Source organism: Alosa sapidissima, chromosome 19, assembly GCF_018492685.1.
Source record: "Alosa sapidissima isolate fAloSap1 chromosome 19, fAloSap1.pri, whole genome shotgun sequence".
NCBI lineage: Eukaryota > Metazoa > Chordata > Actinopteri > Clupeiformes > Clupeidae > Alosa > Alosa sapidissima.
The window spans coordinates 29,552,483-29,573,008 of NC_055975.1; the positions used below are offsets into that span (position 1 = coordinate 29,552,483).

General features: G+C 43.7%; 1 protein-coding gene across 1 annotated transcript in view; it reads left to right on the forward strand.

Annotated features, from left to right (window-relative positions):
* Positions 1-20,526, forward strand: part of LOC121693347 — a 51,144-nt gene that overhangs the window by 19,856 nt on the left and 10,762 nt on the right. Inside the window, 7 exon segments of the mRNA XM_042072711.1 lie at positions 8,751-8,873; positions 9,455-9,557; positions 13,783-13,868; positions 14,275-14,361; positions 16,439-16,606; positions 17,270-17,353; positions 18,730-18,861. Coding sequence (XP_041928645.1) covers positions 8,751-8,873; positions 9,455-9,557; positions 13,783-13,868; positions 14,275-14,361; positions 16,439-16,606; positions 17,270-17,353; positions 18,730-18,861 — 783 coding nt within the window.

Here is a 20,526-nt window from a genome sequence, read left to right on the forward strand (position 1 = left end):
AGACGTAATTTTGTTGGAAGTTAAAAGTGGGTTGGAAAAAACAATGGACGCTTCCTACAAGGACTGTAATTTACCGCAGCGAACATCTAATAAGGATAGGACGATGTTCACATGAAGTGTAATTCCCATTTCTTCTTGAAGCCGAAATAAATCTGAGGATGTTTATCGGACATGCTTGGTTTTTACTGCAGGTACGTTAATCTTGTAATATCAATAAGGACCTAGGTAATGTTACCGTTAGCGTTGGTTGAGTGATGGAGGCATTTGATTGATTGCATTTGTAGAAAACTATAAATGCGGTTATACCAAGCAAATGTATAGCAGCACTGTTTGTATATTTCGACTGTCATTTATTGCACGTGCTACAAAATCATTCTGTGCAATGGAAGATTTACCAACGTTACACCGGTCTGATACAGTTTTGCCTATACATGCGTGAGACTGAGACGCCTGTTTATTTTGTTTTAAGTGCGTGCAGGGTGTGAGAGGGGAATCGATGTGTTTTGATTACAGCTTGGTAGTTGTAGTCTGTGAAATTAAAAAGCACGTGTGTGTGAAGTATCCAAACAATGACACCTTCATTTCATTATGGCTGCTTTAGCAAAACACCTTAAGCTACTGTGTAGTGGGTCCCATTTAGAAGTGGCTACTTCATTCGCGCTTTCCTTGACTCATGGAGCTGCGTGAATGTTATTACAACTTTTCGCCACGATATGACAGTTTAAGTCATAGCTTGTCAAGCTTGATACTGTAAGGCGTAAGCCATTGGTTTCCAAAGGAGATTTTATTTGTGTCGCCAGCATAGCCTATTGACAATTTATGTTGTAAATAGGCCTACCTTATAATCCTACCTGTAGCTTAGGGAAGCTAACAGCTTTCTATTAGGATCTAGTTTGTTAGTTACCGTTTTGTCATAACTCCCTGATGCATTTTTGCATTTAGAATAGCCAGAGCGTGTATATCTCAATCGGAAAATTAAACAATATCGGGTGCCTATGGACTAGGCTGGGTGAACCCAGCCTGATCTGCCCGCTATTTATTTTTTGATTTCTTAAAAGATTGAGCTTGGTCTGATGAAAGCCAGACTAGCCATGGACCTCAGTTAAACAATGCAAGGGAACATGAATCAGCCTATATTTGCACGAACAATAACGGACAAAAGCTCTTCAACTTTGGCCCGTTAAAATGTGTATGAACAGTCTAGCGACGCATTTCATCAAGGCCCATTTGGACATGTCAGTTATTTGCACCACTGGTTAGATGTAAAACAGCATTTCGTTTCAGACTAGGCTACTGTTACTTAATTTGTGCATTAACAATAACGTTTCAGACTACTGTTACTTAATTTGTGCATTGACAATAAAGTATTACATGAACTAAAGATGACTAAAATCTTATGTAGAAGAAGAAACATTCACAAAAAATCCATCCATCCAAAAATGACCTTTGTTTTTGATAGCTGTTGAAAACGGCATGGAACTGACAGAGATGTTTTTGTTTATAAATACATAAAAAAAAAAAAAATAAAAAAAAATAACATTATGCTGATACCTTTTGCTTTTCCCAAATACAATGTAGCCTACAGGTGTAAGTGACCTTTCATCAATCCAGTTGCAATGGATGAACTGTGATGAACTGCCCTACTTGTGATTGTTTAGAGATTTTAAAGGTTTTATAACAATTCTACATCTTCTTTGGCTATTCTACAATCTATTCACCTTTTCAGCACCAGTAGGCTACTTTCTGTGCAGCCGCACACACACACTCAGGCATGCCAAACAAGCATACACAAAAGTTTCAAGAGTGGGGGATGGAGTAAAATATGGAGACAAATTGAAGTGTGATTTATTTTCGCGGAACGGATGTACAGGACTGAGCGGCGGTCATATTTTGTACCGCTATGCGGTACATCTAGTTTCCTGTGTATTAGCCACATTGTGTATAAGTGTTTTATGCAAATAATAAAAAAACTAGGGCTGTCAAAATAACTGATTAATTTCGATTAATTAATTTGAGAAAAAATAACTGATTAAAAGAAAATTGTGCAGATTAATCGATTCCGTATGACCTTTGACCCCGAGCCGGTCTAGTCAGTAACCATTAGACTGTAAAATGAAGGAGAGAGAAGAAAATGTGCTGCCTAGATCATTGATTGGATTGGAACATTTACTTTTAAAAAACGGCCTGATGGTGTTGATAAAAATAAAGAGTTGATTAAAATAAAGTCTTCTGCAATGTCGGCAGCAAGGAATTTGCATATCACCGGAGTTTGTCAACTCTAAAGTCGCACATCAATGCAAAGAAATAGTGTTAGTGTAACAGATATATAATAATAATAATAATAAAGCTTTATTTGTATAGCACCTTTCATACACAGAATGCAGCTCAAAGTGCTTTACATTTGAAGCATGTAACACAATAATAGTCAGTCAGTCATTATCAATCACTTTTCTTTGCTGTTTATGTTATACTCAGCAACATATCAAAAATATAGAAAATGACGTCATAAGACTGGCAGCCTTAACCCTCTTACCCCCCACAAGCACGCCATATGGCAACTGTGGCAAGGAAAAACTCCCATATTCCAGGAAGAAACCTTGAGCAGAACCTGACTTAATAGGGGGAGCCCATCTGCTTCTGGCTGGCTGCGCCCTCCAATAGTAGCAGATGTAGAATAATCTGAAAATGTAGTCTACAGGATAAGATGAGTTAACTAAAAGCTTTCCTGTACAGGTATGTTTTCAGATCTTTTTTAAAAATATTTACTGAACTCGCCTGCTTGATGTACAGAGGCAGGGTGTTCCATAGTTTGGGGGCATAATACATAAACGCAGCTTCTCCACTTTGTTTGTGGAGCACTTTGGGTACGATTAAAAGATTAGAATTGGATGATCTAAGTTTCCTTTGTGGTTGATAAGATATTAAAAGCTCAGAGATATATGAAGGTGCTATGCCATTCAGAGCTTTGTAAGTAATTAACATAACCTTAAAATCAATTCTATAGGAAATAGGGAGCCAGTGCAGTTCAGCCAACACAGGGGTGATGTGTTCTCTCTTCTTAGTCTTAGTTAAAAGTCTAGCCGCAGAGTTCTGTATGAGTGCCAATTTCTTTAGATGTTTTTTGGGAAGACCAGTGAAAAGTGCATTGCAGTAGTCTAACCTGCTAGTGATAAAGGCGTGAATTAGTTTTTCTGCATCTTGTTGAGTTAAAAAGGGCCGCACTTTGGCAATGTTTCTCAAGTGGAAATAGGCTGTCTGAGTAACTTTACTGATATGGGGCTTAAAACTTAACTCTGCATCTAAGATGACACCGAGGCTTGTTACTTTTGGTTTGACCTGGTGTGCCAAGTTCCCCAGATTACTAAGAATAATATCTCGCTTTAGTTTTGGTCCAACCAGAAGTACCTCTGTTTTGTCATCATTTAGTTTCAAAAAGTTTTTGCTCATCCACTGATTAATGGAGGTTAGGCATGCAGTGAGGGAGCAAAGGCCATCTGGGTTAGTTGGCTCCACCGAAAGATACAATTGGGTATCATCTGCGTAGCTGTGGAAGTTTACATTATGCTGACTTATGACGTTTCCCAATGGAAGCATATATAGAGAAAATAGCAGGGGACCAAGGCAGCTCCCCTGGGCCACACCAAAAGGCAAGTCATGTTTTTCAGATACATGATCTCCTAGACTGATATAAAAATCTCTGCCAGTAATGTAGGTTTGAAACCAGTTTAGAGCATTATCAGAGAGACCCACCCACATCGCAAGGCGGTGAATTAGGATACTATGATCAATGGTGTCAAATGCCGCACTCAAATCCAGAAGAATAAGGATTGAGACTTTGTTTGAGTCGGTAGCTAGTCTGAGATCATTGACTATCTTTACTAGAGCCGTTTCTGTGCTGTGATTTGATCTAAAACCTGATTGGAATTTTTCAAGGATACTGTTTTCGTTGAGGAAGGTATTTAACTGATTACAAACAACTTTTTCAAGTACTTTGCTCAAAAACGATAGATTTGATATAGGCCTGTAGTTGCTCAGATTGGTATGGTCAAGATTTGACTTTTTAAGTAAAGGTTTCACAACAGCGGTTTTAAAAGCAGTTGGAAATATACCTGTTTCTAATGAGGTATTTATTACCTTGAGAAAAAAGGGAGCTAAGCCATCATATACTTTTTTGAGGAATGTAGTAGGGATTGGATCTAAAACACATGTTGAGGAGCCGGTTTGAGTTATAATTTTACCAAGCTCAGATTGAGTAATAGTGCTAAAGGACCTTAATTTTGGGGGGCTGTTTTTGGGTGTACTATCAAACATATTACTTATGTTACCAATAGCCTCCCTTATAGAAATGACTTTGTTTTTGAAGAAGTCTGCAAATTCTTCGCATCTTAGAGAGGATGCCTGACTGAGTGTATCAAAAGGTGTTTGATGCAATAGCCTATCAATGGTAGAGAACAACACCCTAGAGTTTCCACTGTTTTCAGCAATTAGATGCCAGCTAGCTTAGCTGTGCTTGTGGAACGTTGGTAAACCTCACTCCCCGACGCCTCAAGAGTGCTGCTGGCATGCGAGCCTGGGCTACTGGCTCAATTGTTAGCGTGCTCGCCTCCCGATTCGAGGTGCTGCTGTTCGCGGGTTCGAGTCCGTGCGTGTGCAGGGCTGAATCGCGCAGGTTCAACACAACGCAGGTTACATTGACATTGAGGGGGGTGTTAATTTATTTTCATTATGTCCCCTAGGTTATATCTGTGGCCTGAAATGCCTTGTATGTGAAAAAAAACACAACATTTATTTCCTCAGCATATTAGGTCATATCATAGATTATTATGGCCATTATTTGAACAGTGAAAATAATAATAAAATAGTTTTTGAACTTTAATGTCACTAATGTTGATTATTCAATGATTCATTTGAATTTAAATATTTAAAATACTTTCACAGCAAAAATATGTGATTAATTTAGATTAATTAATCACGGAGTATGTAATTAATTTGATTACATTTTTTAATCGATTGGCAGCCCTAAAAAAAACATATTAATACCATATTAACTGCCCCCGTGTATTAACCTCATAGCTGAAGAAAGTTTGCAAAATCATTGTATAAGCCGCGGCTAATAGTTGGGAAATTACGGTAGGCTGACAAACACAAGATTTATACTGTTCCCTCACAATTATTGGGTTGAACACGCACAGTGGCGTCATGTGAGGACCCTATTCATGCTGTCACATTTTGAGTCTGTTAGGAGGCACAAAGCTACAGTTCAGAACACGCCCTCATAGCACAGCTTGTAGGCACTTTGGCTGTTTTAGCCGCTAGCCGGCTAACTCACGTCAGACAGCACCAGTTTTTTCACGTTATTTTTTACCAACAGTATTCTGTGAACATGACCAACTGAGCTCCGTGTTAAAATTGGCCGGATTTCTCCGTTAAGGTTCTTTTATTCTGGCATCCTCAGGTCCGGTGGTGAGGGGCATAGAGTGCAAGATGCCGCTCCGCTTCGTCCTGTGCGCAGCCCTGAAACAGCTGAAATACAGTGTTGTAGGATCTGTGTGGTTTAGTGTAGTAAAATCGGATTTCTAGGCCAAGTATACTTGCGTATACAAGGAACTTGGTCTCTGCATTTATCCCATCCGTGAATTAGTGAACACACAGAGCACACAATGAGCACACAGTGAGGTGAAGCACACACTAACCCGGAGCAGTGAGCTGCCTTGCTACAGTGGAGCAGTGAGGAGTTAGGTGCCTTGCTCAAGGGCACTTCAGCCGTGGATGTGGGCATGGGAGAGCAGAGCTCAACCCCTTCTCCCGCCCACATTTTTCCTACTGTTCAGGGATCGAATCGGCAACCCTTCGGTTCCAAGCCCGAGGCCTTAACCAGTATAACAACATACTTAACAGTTGTAGGATCTGAGTGGTTTAGTCAGGGTTGGGTCAGATTACTCTGAAATGTAATCCATTACTGACTACAGATTACATGTAATCCATTACTACCCAACCCTGGGTGTAGTTTAGTGGATATGACAACACACTTAAAGCTGCAGTTGGCAAATCTGACAGATTGATGGGATTTAGCCAAAATTTTGAATGTTTACAACTCTCATGCCCTTCCCCCACTACCACCGAGCATCCTCTCATCGAGTTTGTGCTCGTCAGTGCACACCAGACTGTGATTGACAGTCAGATCTCACACAGCCCTGCTCTGATTGGACCAGAAGAACCGGGAGCTATGGATTTTTGCTATGGCTCTAGGTGGAGGTAGAAGTGTGTTTTTTTTTTTTTTTTTAACCGGCTGATTTATGTTGTTCTGTCAGAGCATAGTGTCGGTTTCAGTGAATATGATCAAAAACTAAATATAAAAATGAACAGTGAATATGATCTTGCCAACTGCAGCTTTAACAGTTGCAGGATCTGAGTGATGTAGTTTAGTGCAGCGGTCCCCAACCACCGGGCCTAACCGGGCCGTAGCCTACGACAAGAGTTTTAAAAAAAATGCATGCAAACTAAATAAACTCAATTTAATTCGCAATAATGTCACATTCGCAATAATACCCACTGACGATGGTGAGCCAGATACCTCAAAGAAAAAGAAGGGGTCATTCAATAGGAAATATGACGAGTCATATTTAAAATATGGTTTCGCAGAGACCGGTGACTCGCATGCACCAAGTCTTTTATGTGTGGTATTTGGCGATAAGTTGTCAAACGAAGCAATGAAACCATCAAAGCTAATTCGACATCTAGAGTCCAAGCATCCTACACTTAAAGACAAACCCCTTGAGTTCTTTGAGCGTAAGAAACGCAAGCAAGAAGAACAAAAAACTAGTGTGAACGTGGCTGCGCTAAAAGCCTCATAGTGGCTAGTCGGATTGCTAAATCTAAGAAGCCCTTTACTATTGGGGAAGAGTTAATTCTGCCTGCTGGTAAAGGCATGTGCAATGAACTCCTTGGGGAGGCTGCAGCTAAAAAAATAGCTCAGGTACCGCTTTCTGCAAGCACTGTCCATAGGCGAATTGATGATATGTCAGAGGATATTGAGGCACAGTTGTTAGAGAGGGTGAATGGGTCACCGTGGTACGCTATCCAAGTTGGTTGGTTGCAGGTCACTGGCCAGAGTGTTTGAGTTGTGAGAGCCGCTGCAGAGATTTCTTACAGAAAAAAAGTCACCGTTAGCTGCATATTTTAGTGATGAGGGCTGGGTGTCAAAACTCGCTTACCTGTGTGACATATTCGGGTTGCTTAATGACCTCAACCTGTCACTGCAGGGGAGAATGACGACTGTCTTTAAACTGGCAGATAAAGTCGCTGCATTTAAAGCCAAGCTTGATTTGTGGGTACGACGACTGGATTGGGGTGTATTTGATATGTTCCAAACAGTAGTGGGGGTTTTGGGAGAGACTGAGGCAGGGCCCTTTCTCTCGCAGCTGGTGCGCGATCACCTTGTTGCGCTTTCAAATGAGTTTGAGCGTTACTTCCCATCCTCCAAAGATCCACGGCAAACCAATGAGTGGGTCCGCAACTCATTTGTCAATATCCCGAATAGTCCTAACTTGTCAGCGCAGGAGAAAGAGCAGTTCGTCGAAATTGCAAATGACGGTGGTCTTAAAGAAGCCATATGCAACAATTTTAGCAAAAATTACCTTAATTATGCAGGTTGAGAGTCGTTCTGATGGTTCTACAACACTTTTTGGGTCGTTTGGTGGGTGCTTCGTCTCCCCCTAGTGCTTCTCCGCGGAAAAAACGAATATGCAACTTTCTGGTCACGGTCCGAACACATCCGGATGTGACTCGGCGGAAGTATCCAATCGCGCCTCGAAAATGTAGTCAGGTTGTAGTTTCTAAGAAGACTGCAAAACGGACTCCGACTTGGCTTTGTTGCTGTTGAAATTGTAACTAGCCTACCCTTGGGTGAACTTGTTACAATGCTACTCGCTAGCTAGTGGGGGTTTAGCATAGCAGTCACTTGCTACCGAAGCTGCAGGGGGAGCTATGTCGTGAAAAATGCGAGCCCAAATCAGGCGAAAACCCAGAAACAGCGAAGGAATAACCAGACTTGCATAGGGCTTCTTCAAGAGTGTGTAGGCTATGAGGAAACCTCTCTGGCAGGTTTTTGGATGAAAACCAAAGCAGAATATCCCGAGATAGCCGTAAAAGCGCTGAAAACGTTGCTACCATTTCCCACCACGTATCGCGTGCGAAGCCAGGTTTTCGGCAATGACTGCAACTAAGACCAAATTGCGCAATCGACTGGACATTTCAAACACACTGAGGGTGTCACTGTCTTCCATCACCCCCAGATGGAACCTTCTTGTTGCAGGGAAACAAGCAGGGCTCTCACTGATTATATTCGTAATGCACGTTTAGTTCCCATGTTTTGTTACCATATTTTGTTAAGCATGTTCACACATGATAGATGTAGCTTCAAGTTGTTCAATTTTCATAGTTCATATTGTTCAATTTTCACTTCTTCAAGTTCACGTTTTTCACATTTTTAAGAGTTCGTTACCTTCACTGTTCATACATAACTGGAGCTAGTTCTTTTCAAGTAATGCATGCACAACACGGAACATGGAACCCCCGAACACCACTCCCACCGGTCCGTGAAAAAAAAATGGGAATCAAACCGGTCCATGGTACATAAAAGGTTGGGGACCCCTGGTTCACTTAACAGCAGACACTAGGAGATGGTTTAGTGGTGTTGCCTCTGTTGAGCTTGTCCTCTGAAGGACTGACAGCCTGACTGTATCTGGTAGGTTTGGTGCCTCCATCTGTGACTCGAGCAGGGGTGAGGAGGAGAGGGGCCTGCTTCTCGAGGAGGGAATCTGCTTACTACAGGAGGCCCAGAGGCGTCCAGACTGCACCATCTCTCTGATCGGGTATTTACACTCAAGTAGTGGTGTGCGATACTGTAAAATCTGGTTTCGATCCGATACCAATTAAATATAGGGCCAGTATTGCCGATACCAATACTGATATTTGTGACTAAAAGCAGTTTATATACTTTTATATAGGGGAGAACAGTGTGTCATGATTTATGACATGAATAAAACATCAATATACTAAATTAGAATAAATTTCTATGACTAATGATTTTATGATTTCCACTGTTAATAGTTTACAAACATTTCAGCAACATAACATTGCAAAGCGGGCATGCAAAATGTGAAAGGAATGGTGTTTGCATGACTGTAGGCTAGCCCTTGGTGAAACAGGAACATTTTGAACAAATTAAGAGATATTGAAAGTGAACTAAAATTAAAGTATCGATCCCATCACGCTGGTATCGATCCGATACCAATACCAATGTTGGTATCGATACTATCGATATTTGGATCGATATGCCCACCCCTACACTCAAGCACTCATACCGAAGGGTCTTTATTACACAGAGGGGTCATTCTGTTCACTCGACTGATTGACATCTCCTGGTTGTTATCTGCTATTATTTCTCTGAAAGGAAACGTTGCTGTCTGCCCGTGGACCCATGCACTAGACTACAGGACCGGAAGCTCCGCTGTAATATTCTGGTGGAAATGGATGAGAAGAAATGTGCTTTAAAGGTACTGTGCAGATGAGAAGAAATGTGCTTTAAAGGTACTGTGCAGATGAGAAGAAATGTGCTTTAAAGGTACTGTGCTTTAAAGGTAGCCTAGAAATCTAGACGCACCCTAGCAGCTAGTCTAGCAACTCTCTGTTGGCTTGTGAGCTCGAAAAATTAAACTTCTATCAGGCCAATCAAATCGTGTATAGAGTCGTTAGGCGGGCTTAACATAATGATTGATGGCAGAGTTGCAACGGTTTGGCTTGAATTCCCTGCTACTTGAAAACAAATAAGATAATGTTGCTGTTGGCGAACAGTGTGACACGAGTTAAGCTTTTATTAAGTAGGCAAAAGTTTGAACTAGCCAACTAGCTCCGCTGGTGGGAAAACGCATGGGACTCATAGCGCTGTCCTATTGCGTGCAGAGGGAATTTGAAAGACAACTAATTATCCCGCCCCTCAGACTGAGCACTGCGAACGGTGAGTGCCCAGACCCTACATTTTAATGTGGGTCTGGCTCGTCAGGCTACTTTAAAGGTACTGTCACAGACTGAGCCGTGACGTGCTCATGCACTCAAACTATATTCATTGTCCTTTCCATCTCCCATCTGTATTAACGTCTTCTGGTATCACGTGATGAAAATATCCACACTGGCTGTCAAACTTCTCATTTATTGCTTAAAACTTTGTAATTACAACTCTGTACACAGTTAACTCACCACCGTCCCGAACTCCGGTTCAACTTCCTGGTTTCGCGTGGGGACGCCGAGGGAATGTTCCATTAGGTTAAAGTAGAGGGGTTTCGCGGGTGATTGGTGGTGGGAACCATTATTGGGTGTTTTTGTGTTTATCACTAATATGGGATTTTTATCTCTGCAAATGTGGTTTTGGTGGGGGACACATTTTGTATGTATTTGTATATTTTCTGTTGGGTTGTTTGGTTTATTATTTGGTTATTATTGTGTGATTACTTAGTTAATTGATTTTTGTTAGCAATGAGGCAAAGGTGGGGCTACAGCTCGCCTAAGGCTGTATTAGGCCCCATGGCCTCTGTTGTAGGGAAGTCTGTGCAGAGAGAACTGTATTGGAGAATTGTCGATTGGTAAAGTGTGCAGGGTCTTTTGAGACATAGCCTGGCAACTTGATGCCTATTTATTTTTTATTTTTGAACAGTTTTTGTTTTGCATTTTTGGCTCATCTTGACACAAATATTTGCACGTATCAGAAAAATATATATATGGCCAAATGGGGCAGTCGTGGCCCACTGGTTAGGGCTTCGGGCTTGGAATCGGAGGGTTGCCGGTTCGATCCCCGACCAGTGGGAACGGCTGAAGTGCCCTTGAGCAAGGCACCTAACCCCTCACTGCTCCCTGAGTGCCGCTGAGTGTGCTTCACCTCACTGTGTGTTCACTGTGTGCTCTGTGTGTTCACTAATTCACAGATGGGGTAAATGCAGAGACCAAATTCCTTGTATACACAAGTATACTTGGCCTAGAAACCTGATTTACATATACATATTTGAGAAAATAAAAAAAAATAAACAAGAGACTTTTTAGAAAAACGCATTTTCCCTAACTCCGCCATCGGTCACCCTGCCACAGGTCCTGTGCGGAGGGGAAGAAATGCGCTTTAAAGGTAATGTGCGGAAGAAATGCGCTTTAAAGGTTATGTGCGGAAGAAATGCGCTTTAAAGGTAATGTGCGGAAGAAATGTGCTTTAACCCTTTAGGCGCCAGAGGTTTTTTTTCGAAACGTTCGATTTTGACATCTTAATTTCAAAAGGCTATATCTTAAACGTGATAAGAGATAGAGACTTTCTGTAAATTAGAGAAATATTAAGGATGACCCAAAGTTTATGAAGGGATTAAATGTTTATATCTAATTTGCATATTATGACGTCACATGGTGGCGGCCATCTTGGATTATAGAATTTTCATGAAAAGTCGCATGTTTGAATGATAAAATGCACCACTTCTTTCCCCCCAAAATGTCCCTCACCTTCTGTATGCTATATTGCACAATACTGAATGCTCAGGTAAATACTAAGTAGTAAACAAACTGTGTAAATCATTACTAACAAATGGCAGAAACAAACCAAATGCATGTAGTGGTAGGCTGGCCTTTTGCTGTAGAGATTTTCCATTTACTACATACAGTAGGCACTCTGATTCCATGTATGGGGCACATATATATTATTCAGATGACACACAAACACAAGTAGACAAGACCTGTTTAGTTCAAAAGCTCACTTGCCACGGCAAGGCACAGATCAGGAGTGAAATGACGAGACAAGACAAGAGACAATGTTAGTATTTGTTTTCTTTTTGTTGTTTTTGTTGATGTTTTTTTGTTGTTGTTTTTTTCTTAGCTGACAAAGACACACACATCACAAGGACATGAACACACAAAAAAGAACACATAGTGTATGTCCTAAATGGTCAGGGAAATAGATAGCAAATCAACAGTGTAAATCATTACTAATAAATGGCTGACAATTTTTTTTTTATGTAGCAGGCCTTTTGCTGTAGAGATAATGACTATCCATATCTATATCCTATCCATACAGGGCCGGCATTCCCATCATCTTGTGATAGACTATGCATGGCCTAATGGCTCTCCTGCCCCGTGTCACCACCTCTGCTCCTGCTGCGAGCAACATAGCCAGATCTGCCTCGCGCTCGCATCGAGTGGAGAGAATTTGCGCAGCTCGGACTAGGCCTACTGTCATTCTCATTGTGACTCCCCACACTGCCTCTACGTTCCCCCCTAACTGTTCTATGAGCACTTCCACCTCGTCTAACATACCCAGTGGCATTAGACAAAGGCTCCACCACGTTACTGTCACCGCGATTGCGGAGAGGCACACGGTCAGAAGACAGAAGCTAGCGCTACATGGACATTAGGCTACCTCCAGCCTCGTTCGCCACACCACTAACACCCTGCTAACTTCCCGATGAACACTCCGACCCCGTGAAACATTATTCCCACCACTGACATTGGGCAAACGATTCAACATTGTGCTTGGTGTAAGCTAAACTCTCACTTTGTCCAGCTGCATCATTGCAAGGCAGGGACGCATCTGAAGCCTCACTAAACGAATCACCGTCATTTTCTGAAGGCAGATATTCCCCTTCAGAATCAGGGTGCGTGAATAGAAGACCCAACACTTCATTTCAGGTAAACTTTTTTGATGCCATTAGACGATAATCTAATGCAAATACTCGCTGACGTTGACAATATCGCTCTGATAAAGTGGCTCACACGCACACTAGCTCCGGTATTGCACGCACTGATTCAATGCGCTGTAGCTCAAAGGTTTTGTTTAAAGCATGCCCTTTTTTGGACTCGGGGATGACGTATAACATGTCTGCCTTCTAGTGGAGTGGAGGTCGAACGAAATATGACACCCTATTTGACTAAATCGGCCGTTTTATTCAGTACCGCATCTTGTCGACAAAAAAGTCGACCGTGGCGCCTAGAGGGTTAAAGGTACTGTGCTTTAAAGTACTGTGCGGATGAGAAGGTGCTGTGCTACTGTGCGGATGAGAAGGTGCTGTGCTTTAAAGGTAATGTGCGGATGAGAAGGTGCTGTGCTTTAAAGGTGCTGTGCTTTAAAGGTAATGTGCGGATGAGAAGGTAATGTGCTTTAAAGGTACTGTGCTTTAAAAGTACTGTGCGGATGAGAAGGTAATGTGCTTTAAAGGTACTGTGTTTTAAAGGTAATGTGCGGATGAGAAGAAATGTGCTTTAAAGGTAATGTGCGGATGAGAAGGTGCTGTGCTACTGTGTGGATTTGGAGTGATTGGATTCAGTGAAGCCGAGGTGTCCCGATATACGGAATTAATGGACAAGGCGGCGCAATGAGTATTTAATCTTTCTGGGTGATAATTGATCATATCAAAGATGCAAAGAGGCCCGTGTCCGGCCCGTGTCCGGCCCATGTCCTGCTTGTCACACTTAGGCCTGTCCCGCTTACTAGGAACAGGGAGAGTTGTTTAGCTGGGTGCTATCTGCCCCGTCACTGCTAGAGGGCAGCATGCAGAAGCAGCCAGTGTAACTCCATGATCAGCAGCATTGGCACCATAGCACAGAAAGAAGAGCAGACAGGTCCGTTTTATCAGCATCTGCCAAACACCAGAGGTAGACTAAGCATGTGTGTGTGTGTGTGTGTGTGTGTGTGTGTGTGTGTGTGTGTCTGTGTGTCTCTCTCTCTCTCTCTCTCTCTGTCTGTGTTTGTCCAAACAGGAATCTGTGAAGCCAACTGACTACATACTCTCAGCAGAGGAGCTGCGCAAGCTGCTGCCTAAACTGTCCTGTTGTAAGCAGATAAAGTGGGTCTTTCATTCTTATTATCTATTTTTATTTGATGTATTATCTATTATTATTGCTACTGCTGGTAATAAGCTGAGGTGATTGAGGTAAAAGGAGTGTGTGGTGATTGGTGAGTTGTTGATGAGGTGTTTCCTGTGTGGGGTAAGAGGAGTGTGGTGATTGGTGAGTTGTTGATGAGGTGTTTCCTGTGTGGGGTAAGAGGAGTGTGGTGATTGGTGAGTTGTTGATGAGGTGTTTCCTGTGTGAGGTAAGAGGAGTGTGGTGATTGGTGAGTTGTTGATGAGGTGTTTCCTGTGTGAGGTAAGAGGAGTGTGGTGATTGGTGAGTTGTTGATGAGGTGTTTCCTGTGTGAGGTAAGAGGAGTGTGGTGATTGGTGAGTTGTTGATGAGGTGTTTCCTGTGCAGGTTGAAAGCAGTAGCAGACCTGTCAGATGCTGATGTTGGTGATTTAGTGTCTGCCCTGGGGGAAGGGGACACCCTGCACACACTGCAGTAAGGATTCCTCTATGAAATACCACACACACACACACACACTCAGTGGAGACACTATCCTACACTGTGCTAATGTTGTTAAGGCTACAGTACAAGCACATTCCCTGCTGAGATCAAAGAGATGGCTGATTTCTAATACTTGTATTCAGGCATGAAGTCTTACTACCTATAATTTCCCTCTGAATTCTCCCATTTGGGAGGATGGGGACATCACTTCTCGTTGTTCCATACTGAGGAAAACTACTTGGTGTTCTTTGCCCCCCAGATTTACCTCCATTTTGGAATGTTTTTCCCTATTCTCTCACTAAGTGGTAGTTTGTGTGTGTGTGTGTGTGGATTTGATGTTCTCTCCCTTAGTGTGTAGGTTTGTGTGTTAGTGTATTTGGTGTTGTGTGCATGTGTGTGCAAGCGTGTTGTTGTGTCTGGTGCTGTATGCATGAGAGTGTGAGTGGGTTTGGATGTGGTGTTCTCTATGTCATGTTACGCCTGGTTGTTAAAAGGCCTAGGGGCATATGGCTGCGTAACTAGTTAACTTAAATATGGAGAACAGTAAACACAAACAAGGAAGTAAATGATTGAGATGACCGGTTTATTGATAAATCAAAATAAAAGTTCAAACAGACAATCACACTTGCCGAACCCGGCACATCCTGGCCACACTAGGCCAGTATTTTGCTACATTGTAGCCACTCTCCCCACTGGGAGTAATTGCCACACTCGGCACACACTACCACTGTAGTAACCTAAAAATGAGCAGGTCAAGATCACAGCATGACAAATGTGTGCCGGTGTGTATGTGGGTTTGGCGTGTGTGTGTTACTACTCTACGTGTGGTGGGTATGTCTAGGTGTGGTGGTGTGTGGAGGTGTGGTGGTATGTCTAGGTGTGGTGGTGTGTGGAGGTGTGGTGGTGTGTGGAGGTGTGGTGGTATGTCTAGGTGTGGTGGTATGTCTAGGTGTGGTGGTGTGTGGAGGTGTGGTGGTGTGTGGAGGTGTGTGGAGGTGTGGTGGTGTGTGGTGGTGTGTGGAGGTGTGTGGTGTGTGGAGGTGTGGTGGAGGTGTGGTGGTGTGTGGAGGTGTGGTGGTGTGTGGAGGTGTGTGGAGGTGTGGTGGTGTGTGGAGGTGTGGTGTGTGGAGGTGTGGTGGTGTGTGGAGGTGTGGTGGTATGTCTAGGTGTGGTGGTGTGGTGGAGGTGTGTGGAGGTGTGGTGGTGTGTGGAGGTGTGGTGGTGTGTGGAGGTGTGGTGGTATGTCTAGGTGTGGTGGTATGTCTAGGTGTGGTGGTGTGTGGAGGTGTGGTGGTGTGTGGAGGTGTGTGGAGGTGTGGTGGTGTGTGGAGGTGTGGTGGTGTGTGGAGGTGTGGTGGTGTGTGGAGGTGTGTGGAGGTGTGGTGGTGTGTGGAGGTGTGGTGGTGTGTGGAGGTGTGGTGGTGTGTGGAGGTGTGTGGAGGTATGGTGGTGTGTGGAGGTGTGGTGTGTGGAGGTGTGGTGGAGGTGTGTGGAGGTGTGGTGGTGTGTGGAGGTGTGGTGGGTGGAGGTGTGGTGGTATGTCTAGGTGTGGTGGTGTGGTGGAGGTGTGTGGAGGTGTGGTGGTGTGTGGAGGTGTGGTGGGTGGAGGTGTGGTGGTATGTCTAGGTGTGGTGGTGTGGTGGAGGTGTGTGGAGGTGTGGTGGTGTGTGGAGGTGTGGTGGGTGGTGGTGTGTGGAGGTGTGTGGAGGTGTGGTGGTATGTCTAGGTGTGGTGGTGTGTGGAGGTGTGTGGAGGTGTGGTGGTATGTGGAGGTGTGGTGTGTGGAGGTGTGGTGTGTGGAGGTGTGGTGTGTGGTGGTGTGTGGAGGTGTGGTGTGTGGAGGTGTGGAGGTGTGGTGTGTGGTGGTGTGTGGTGGTGTGTGGAGGTGTGGTGGTGTGTGGAGGTGTGGTGGTGTGTGGAGGTGTGGTGGTATGTCTAGGTGTGGAGGTGTGGTGGTGTGTGGAGGTGTGGTGGGCATGTGGAGGTGTGGTGGGCATGTGGAGGCTTGTTTCTTGTTCTATGTGTCACACGTAATGATTTCATAAGATTTGTTTTGTTCTCTACTGTCCAGGCTGTTCGGCAGCGGTCTGTCTGATGAGGGTCTGCAGCAGCTGCTGAGAGCTCTGGCCAGGCAGGCGACCGTTGGGAAGGTTGAGCTGGCCGTGCAGACCATCACTCTCCCTGCCGCTCGCGCGCTCCAACGCCTCTTTCAGCACACTCAGATAGGGGAGCATGTGGGGTGAGGCACCAACACACACACACACACACACACACACACACACATACACACACTACACACACACACACACACACTACACACACACACACACACACACACACACACACACACATACACACACTACACACACACACACACACACACACACACACACACACACATACACACACACACACACACACACACTACACACACACACACACACACACACGACACACACTACACACACACACACACACACACACGACACACACACACGACACACACACACACACACACATACACACACACACGACACACACATACACATACACACACACACACACACACACACACACTCAGATAGGAGAGCATTTGGGGTGAGGCACCAACACCAACCTGCCCAACCCAGCGCATGTATAGGACCCCTGGGATATCTAGCTCTTGGAGCATGAAGACATTTCCAATCTAGAAACACACACAGAACCCTGTGCACGCCAAGTGAATTAAGTGTTTAACACACACACACACACACACACACACACACACGCACACACGCACACACACAGACACACACACACATAAACACACATAAACACAAAGACATTTAAAATCTGCAAACACACACAGAGCCCTGTGCACACCGTGTGAATGAAATGTTTAACATGTCTGTTTTGTTGGCAGGGTGTACCTGTCTAGGGAGGATATAAGAGCTGAAGACAGCCTCTGCTCATCTATCTTTTTGACAAGAGAAAAGAGCAACTTCATGTGAGCGTCATACTTATGCTTCTTCATAGTTTTCCTGTACGACATTCACAACACTGCAGGCTGTTATTACTACAGAGAACTTAAAGCGTAACTCTCATCAAAATGCAACCCTTTTCACTTTTGTGACAAACCCCAGAGGTCCACTCCCAGAAATACACTACGGATTGAAGCAGTAGGCGAGGCCTATCTTTGCAACATGTTTTAAATTAATCTGACATGTACATTCACAAGAGGAGAAACTTTAATTTGATATACAATGAAACGTTACATTTAGTTTACATGCAATGAATGGTTTTGGTGGTGGCATTATTGCATCCCTTAGTCAGACCTTCAATGCACAATTATTCCCTCACGATTGAGAGCTCCTGTAACCACATGTCCATTTCAGAACATTGCGACGTGAAATGCCACAAAAAGGATAGGATTGTTTGTGAATAGGTCATAGTGAGTTAGGAGTCCTCTCGACTTCTTCTAAGCTGTTCCAGACTTATGTGCTAATTTTAGGTCTAAAATGCTTCATGAATTACTCTTAGTATGAGTTTCTCCTAAATTTGCCAGTTAGGAGCTACTTTTAGCATTTTATCTTACCACTAGGAGTACTCCTAAATCACACTAAAAGATTTTAGCTAGGAGTTTTCTCTTAAAAGTTATTCACAAAGCCTTTCAGATCTACTCTTAAGTAAGGAAAAATGACAACTGTCACTACTGTACTTTACAAGAGAGTCTGGATGTAATAACTACCTGAATGTATTTAGCATCTTGTATGTGTGTGTATATACGTGTGTGAGTGTGGAAGGTAGGGGCTGGGTTAGAATATGTGTGTGTGTGTGTGTGTGTGTTGGGTTGGATACATTATTGCTTTTACCGGTACATATATTTAATTGTATTTATTGAACGCATTTATAAGGACTTAGGACTTATAACCAATTTCGTTGTAGGCTACCCTGTGCAATGAGGCTGCTGTAATCTGTTAAATTGAATTAAACTGAATAAAAGGATGAAGCTGATGTTGTTGCTTAAATATGTAAATGTCACAACATCCTCCAAATTGAGTGGAAAATACATCTGTTGTGAAGTCACCCTCACCACAAAAGGTCATATAGCATAGTAGGTCATATGACTGACATGTGTGTGTGTGTGTGTGTGCCTACGCTATGTGGTAAGTCTCGTTTGGGCGACACCCTGCTGTATAATCTGTCCTTAAATTTATGGTCCTTGATTGATTTATCCTCATGTCTCTGTAATGCTAAATAAGCAGCTACACTTCCCTGAAATCCAGTCCAGTTTTATTTTGACCCTTCAGTGTAATCCACTGACCGATTCATGCCTGTCATGGCAACATCGTCATTCCAACATTGCGTCTCTCTTGGGTTCAGGCTGGCTGTGAATCACTGGAGAGATTTGTCTCCAGAATCGGAAAACTCTGGACTTCTGCTCCGGGCTGAGCTTGAGACCGCAGACATCGCCTTGGATGAAGTGTTCCGAAGGTTCCACCTGTTAAAGGAAAAGTGAGTATTTTTCTGGGTCCCTTTCATGTGCGATCAGATGCTTTAAATTAGCGATGGCTCGATACCGATACTGGCATCGGCCCAATACTGGGCACATACTCGTACTCACAGATATTTACATCGATTGTCTGGCATTATAATTTATTTGCCTCGGGTGTACTTTGGAGTAAGACTGTTTTTAGTGGCAGGCTAACACATACTGTTGACTTATGCTAGCCTAGCACCTGCGAACTCTGCAACTAGAAGGACTGGATGAAACGTGTTGAAAATGAGGAAATTAGGTCCTATATCCAAAATCCTGAATAAGCCCTTTAAGCACCTTTCCAGCTGCGCGCTCCGGAGGGCTGTATTAAGGTCGAGCGCCACTACAAGGTGAAACAGCATATTTCTCGATGTCGGTAGTAGGCCTAGTTCTAAATACATGTAGGTTACACAAAACGTTACAAATTAACATTACAGTATCAAATTTGGTGCTTACCGTAATATGCTTATACAGTTTCATGTTTTCCCCCATTACAGTGTCACACGGTGGCATATTTCCCGACATTACCTTATTCATGAGACTGTTAAATTGTTATTGTTAAATAGTGAAAACCCTGTTATAATCATCCACTTTGGATATTGGAGCTTACCGACTGTGCACCTTCAGTTTTAACTTGACGTGAAGTAATAATCCCAGAGCCTACTTTGTTCGAATCTGTCCATTTCTTTCCTTTTTGACCGAAGTCATCCATACATTTGCACGGAGGAACCGCAGAGGGGTGTAGGGGTGAAGTAGGTCAGAAAGGTATTTAGGGACCAGAGCATGGAGTGACTTGTAGGTGAGAAGCAGGATTTTGTAAATGATGAGGAACTTGACTGGTAACCAATGGAGCTGCATGAGGGTTGGTGTGATGTGCTGCCAGGGCTTAGTACCTGTTAAGACCTTGGCAGCTGAGTTCTGTACATATTGCAGCCTGTCCAGGGCCTTGGAGGGAAGACCTATGAGTATGGCATTGCAGTAGTCCAGACGGGTGGAGATGAAGCAGTGGATGAGGACTTCGGTTACTGAGTCGAAGTCTTGAGATGTTTTTCAAGTGATAGAATGCAGATTTTGTGATGTTTTTAATGTGGGATTGGAATGATAGGGTAGGGTTCAGGATGACGCCCAGGTTGCGGACTTCAGGGGATGGGGCAATGGAACAGCCATCCACGTCCAGGAGAAGATCCCCAACCTTCCTGAGCAGTGCCTTAGGAGCCACCACCATGAGCTCAGCTTTACTGTTATTCAGTTTGAGAAGATTAGAGGTCATCCAGTTTTTAAGTTCTGCAAACAGTTGACAAGTGGTTCAGGTGGAAGCTGAGTTGAGGGTTTGGTGCTGATGTACAGTTGGGTGTCATCAGCATAGCAATGGAAGCTGAGACCGTGGTGACGTATAATTTGACCCAAGGGGAGAATGTATATGGTGAAAAAGGGGGGGCCGAGCACAGATCCCTGGGGGACACCATGGTTAACTGAGGCCAAGATGGAGTTAGCGTCCTTGAGGATGACATACTGTTTGCGGTTAGATAGATAGGACTGAAACCATGAAAGAGCTGTGCCACTGAGGCCACTGAGCTCAGAGAGGCGGTTGAGGAGGATGGTGTGGGAAACTGTGTCAAAGGCAGCTGAGAGGTCAAGGAGGA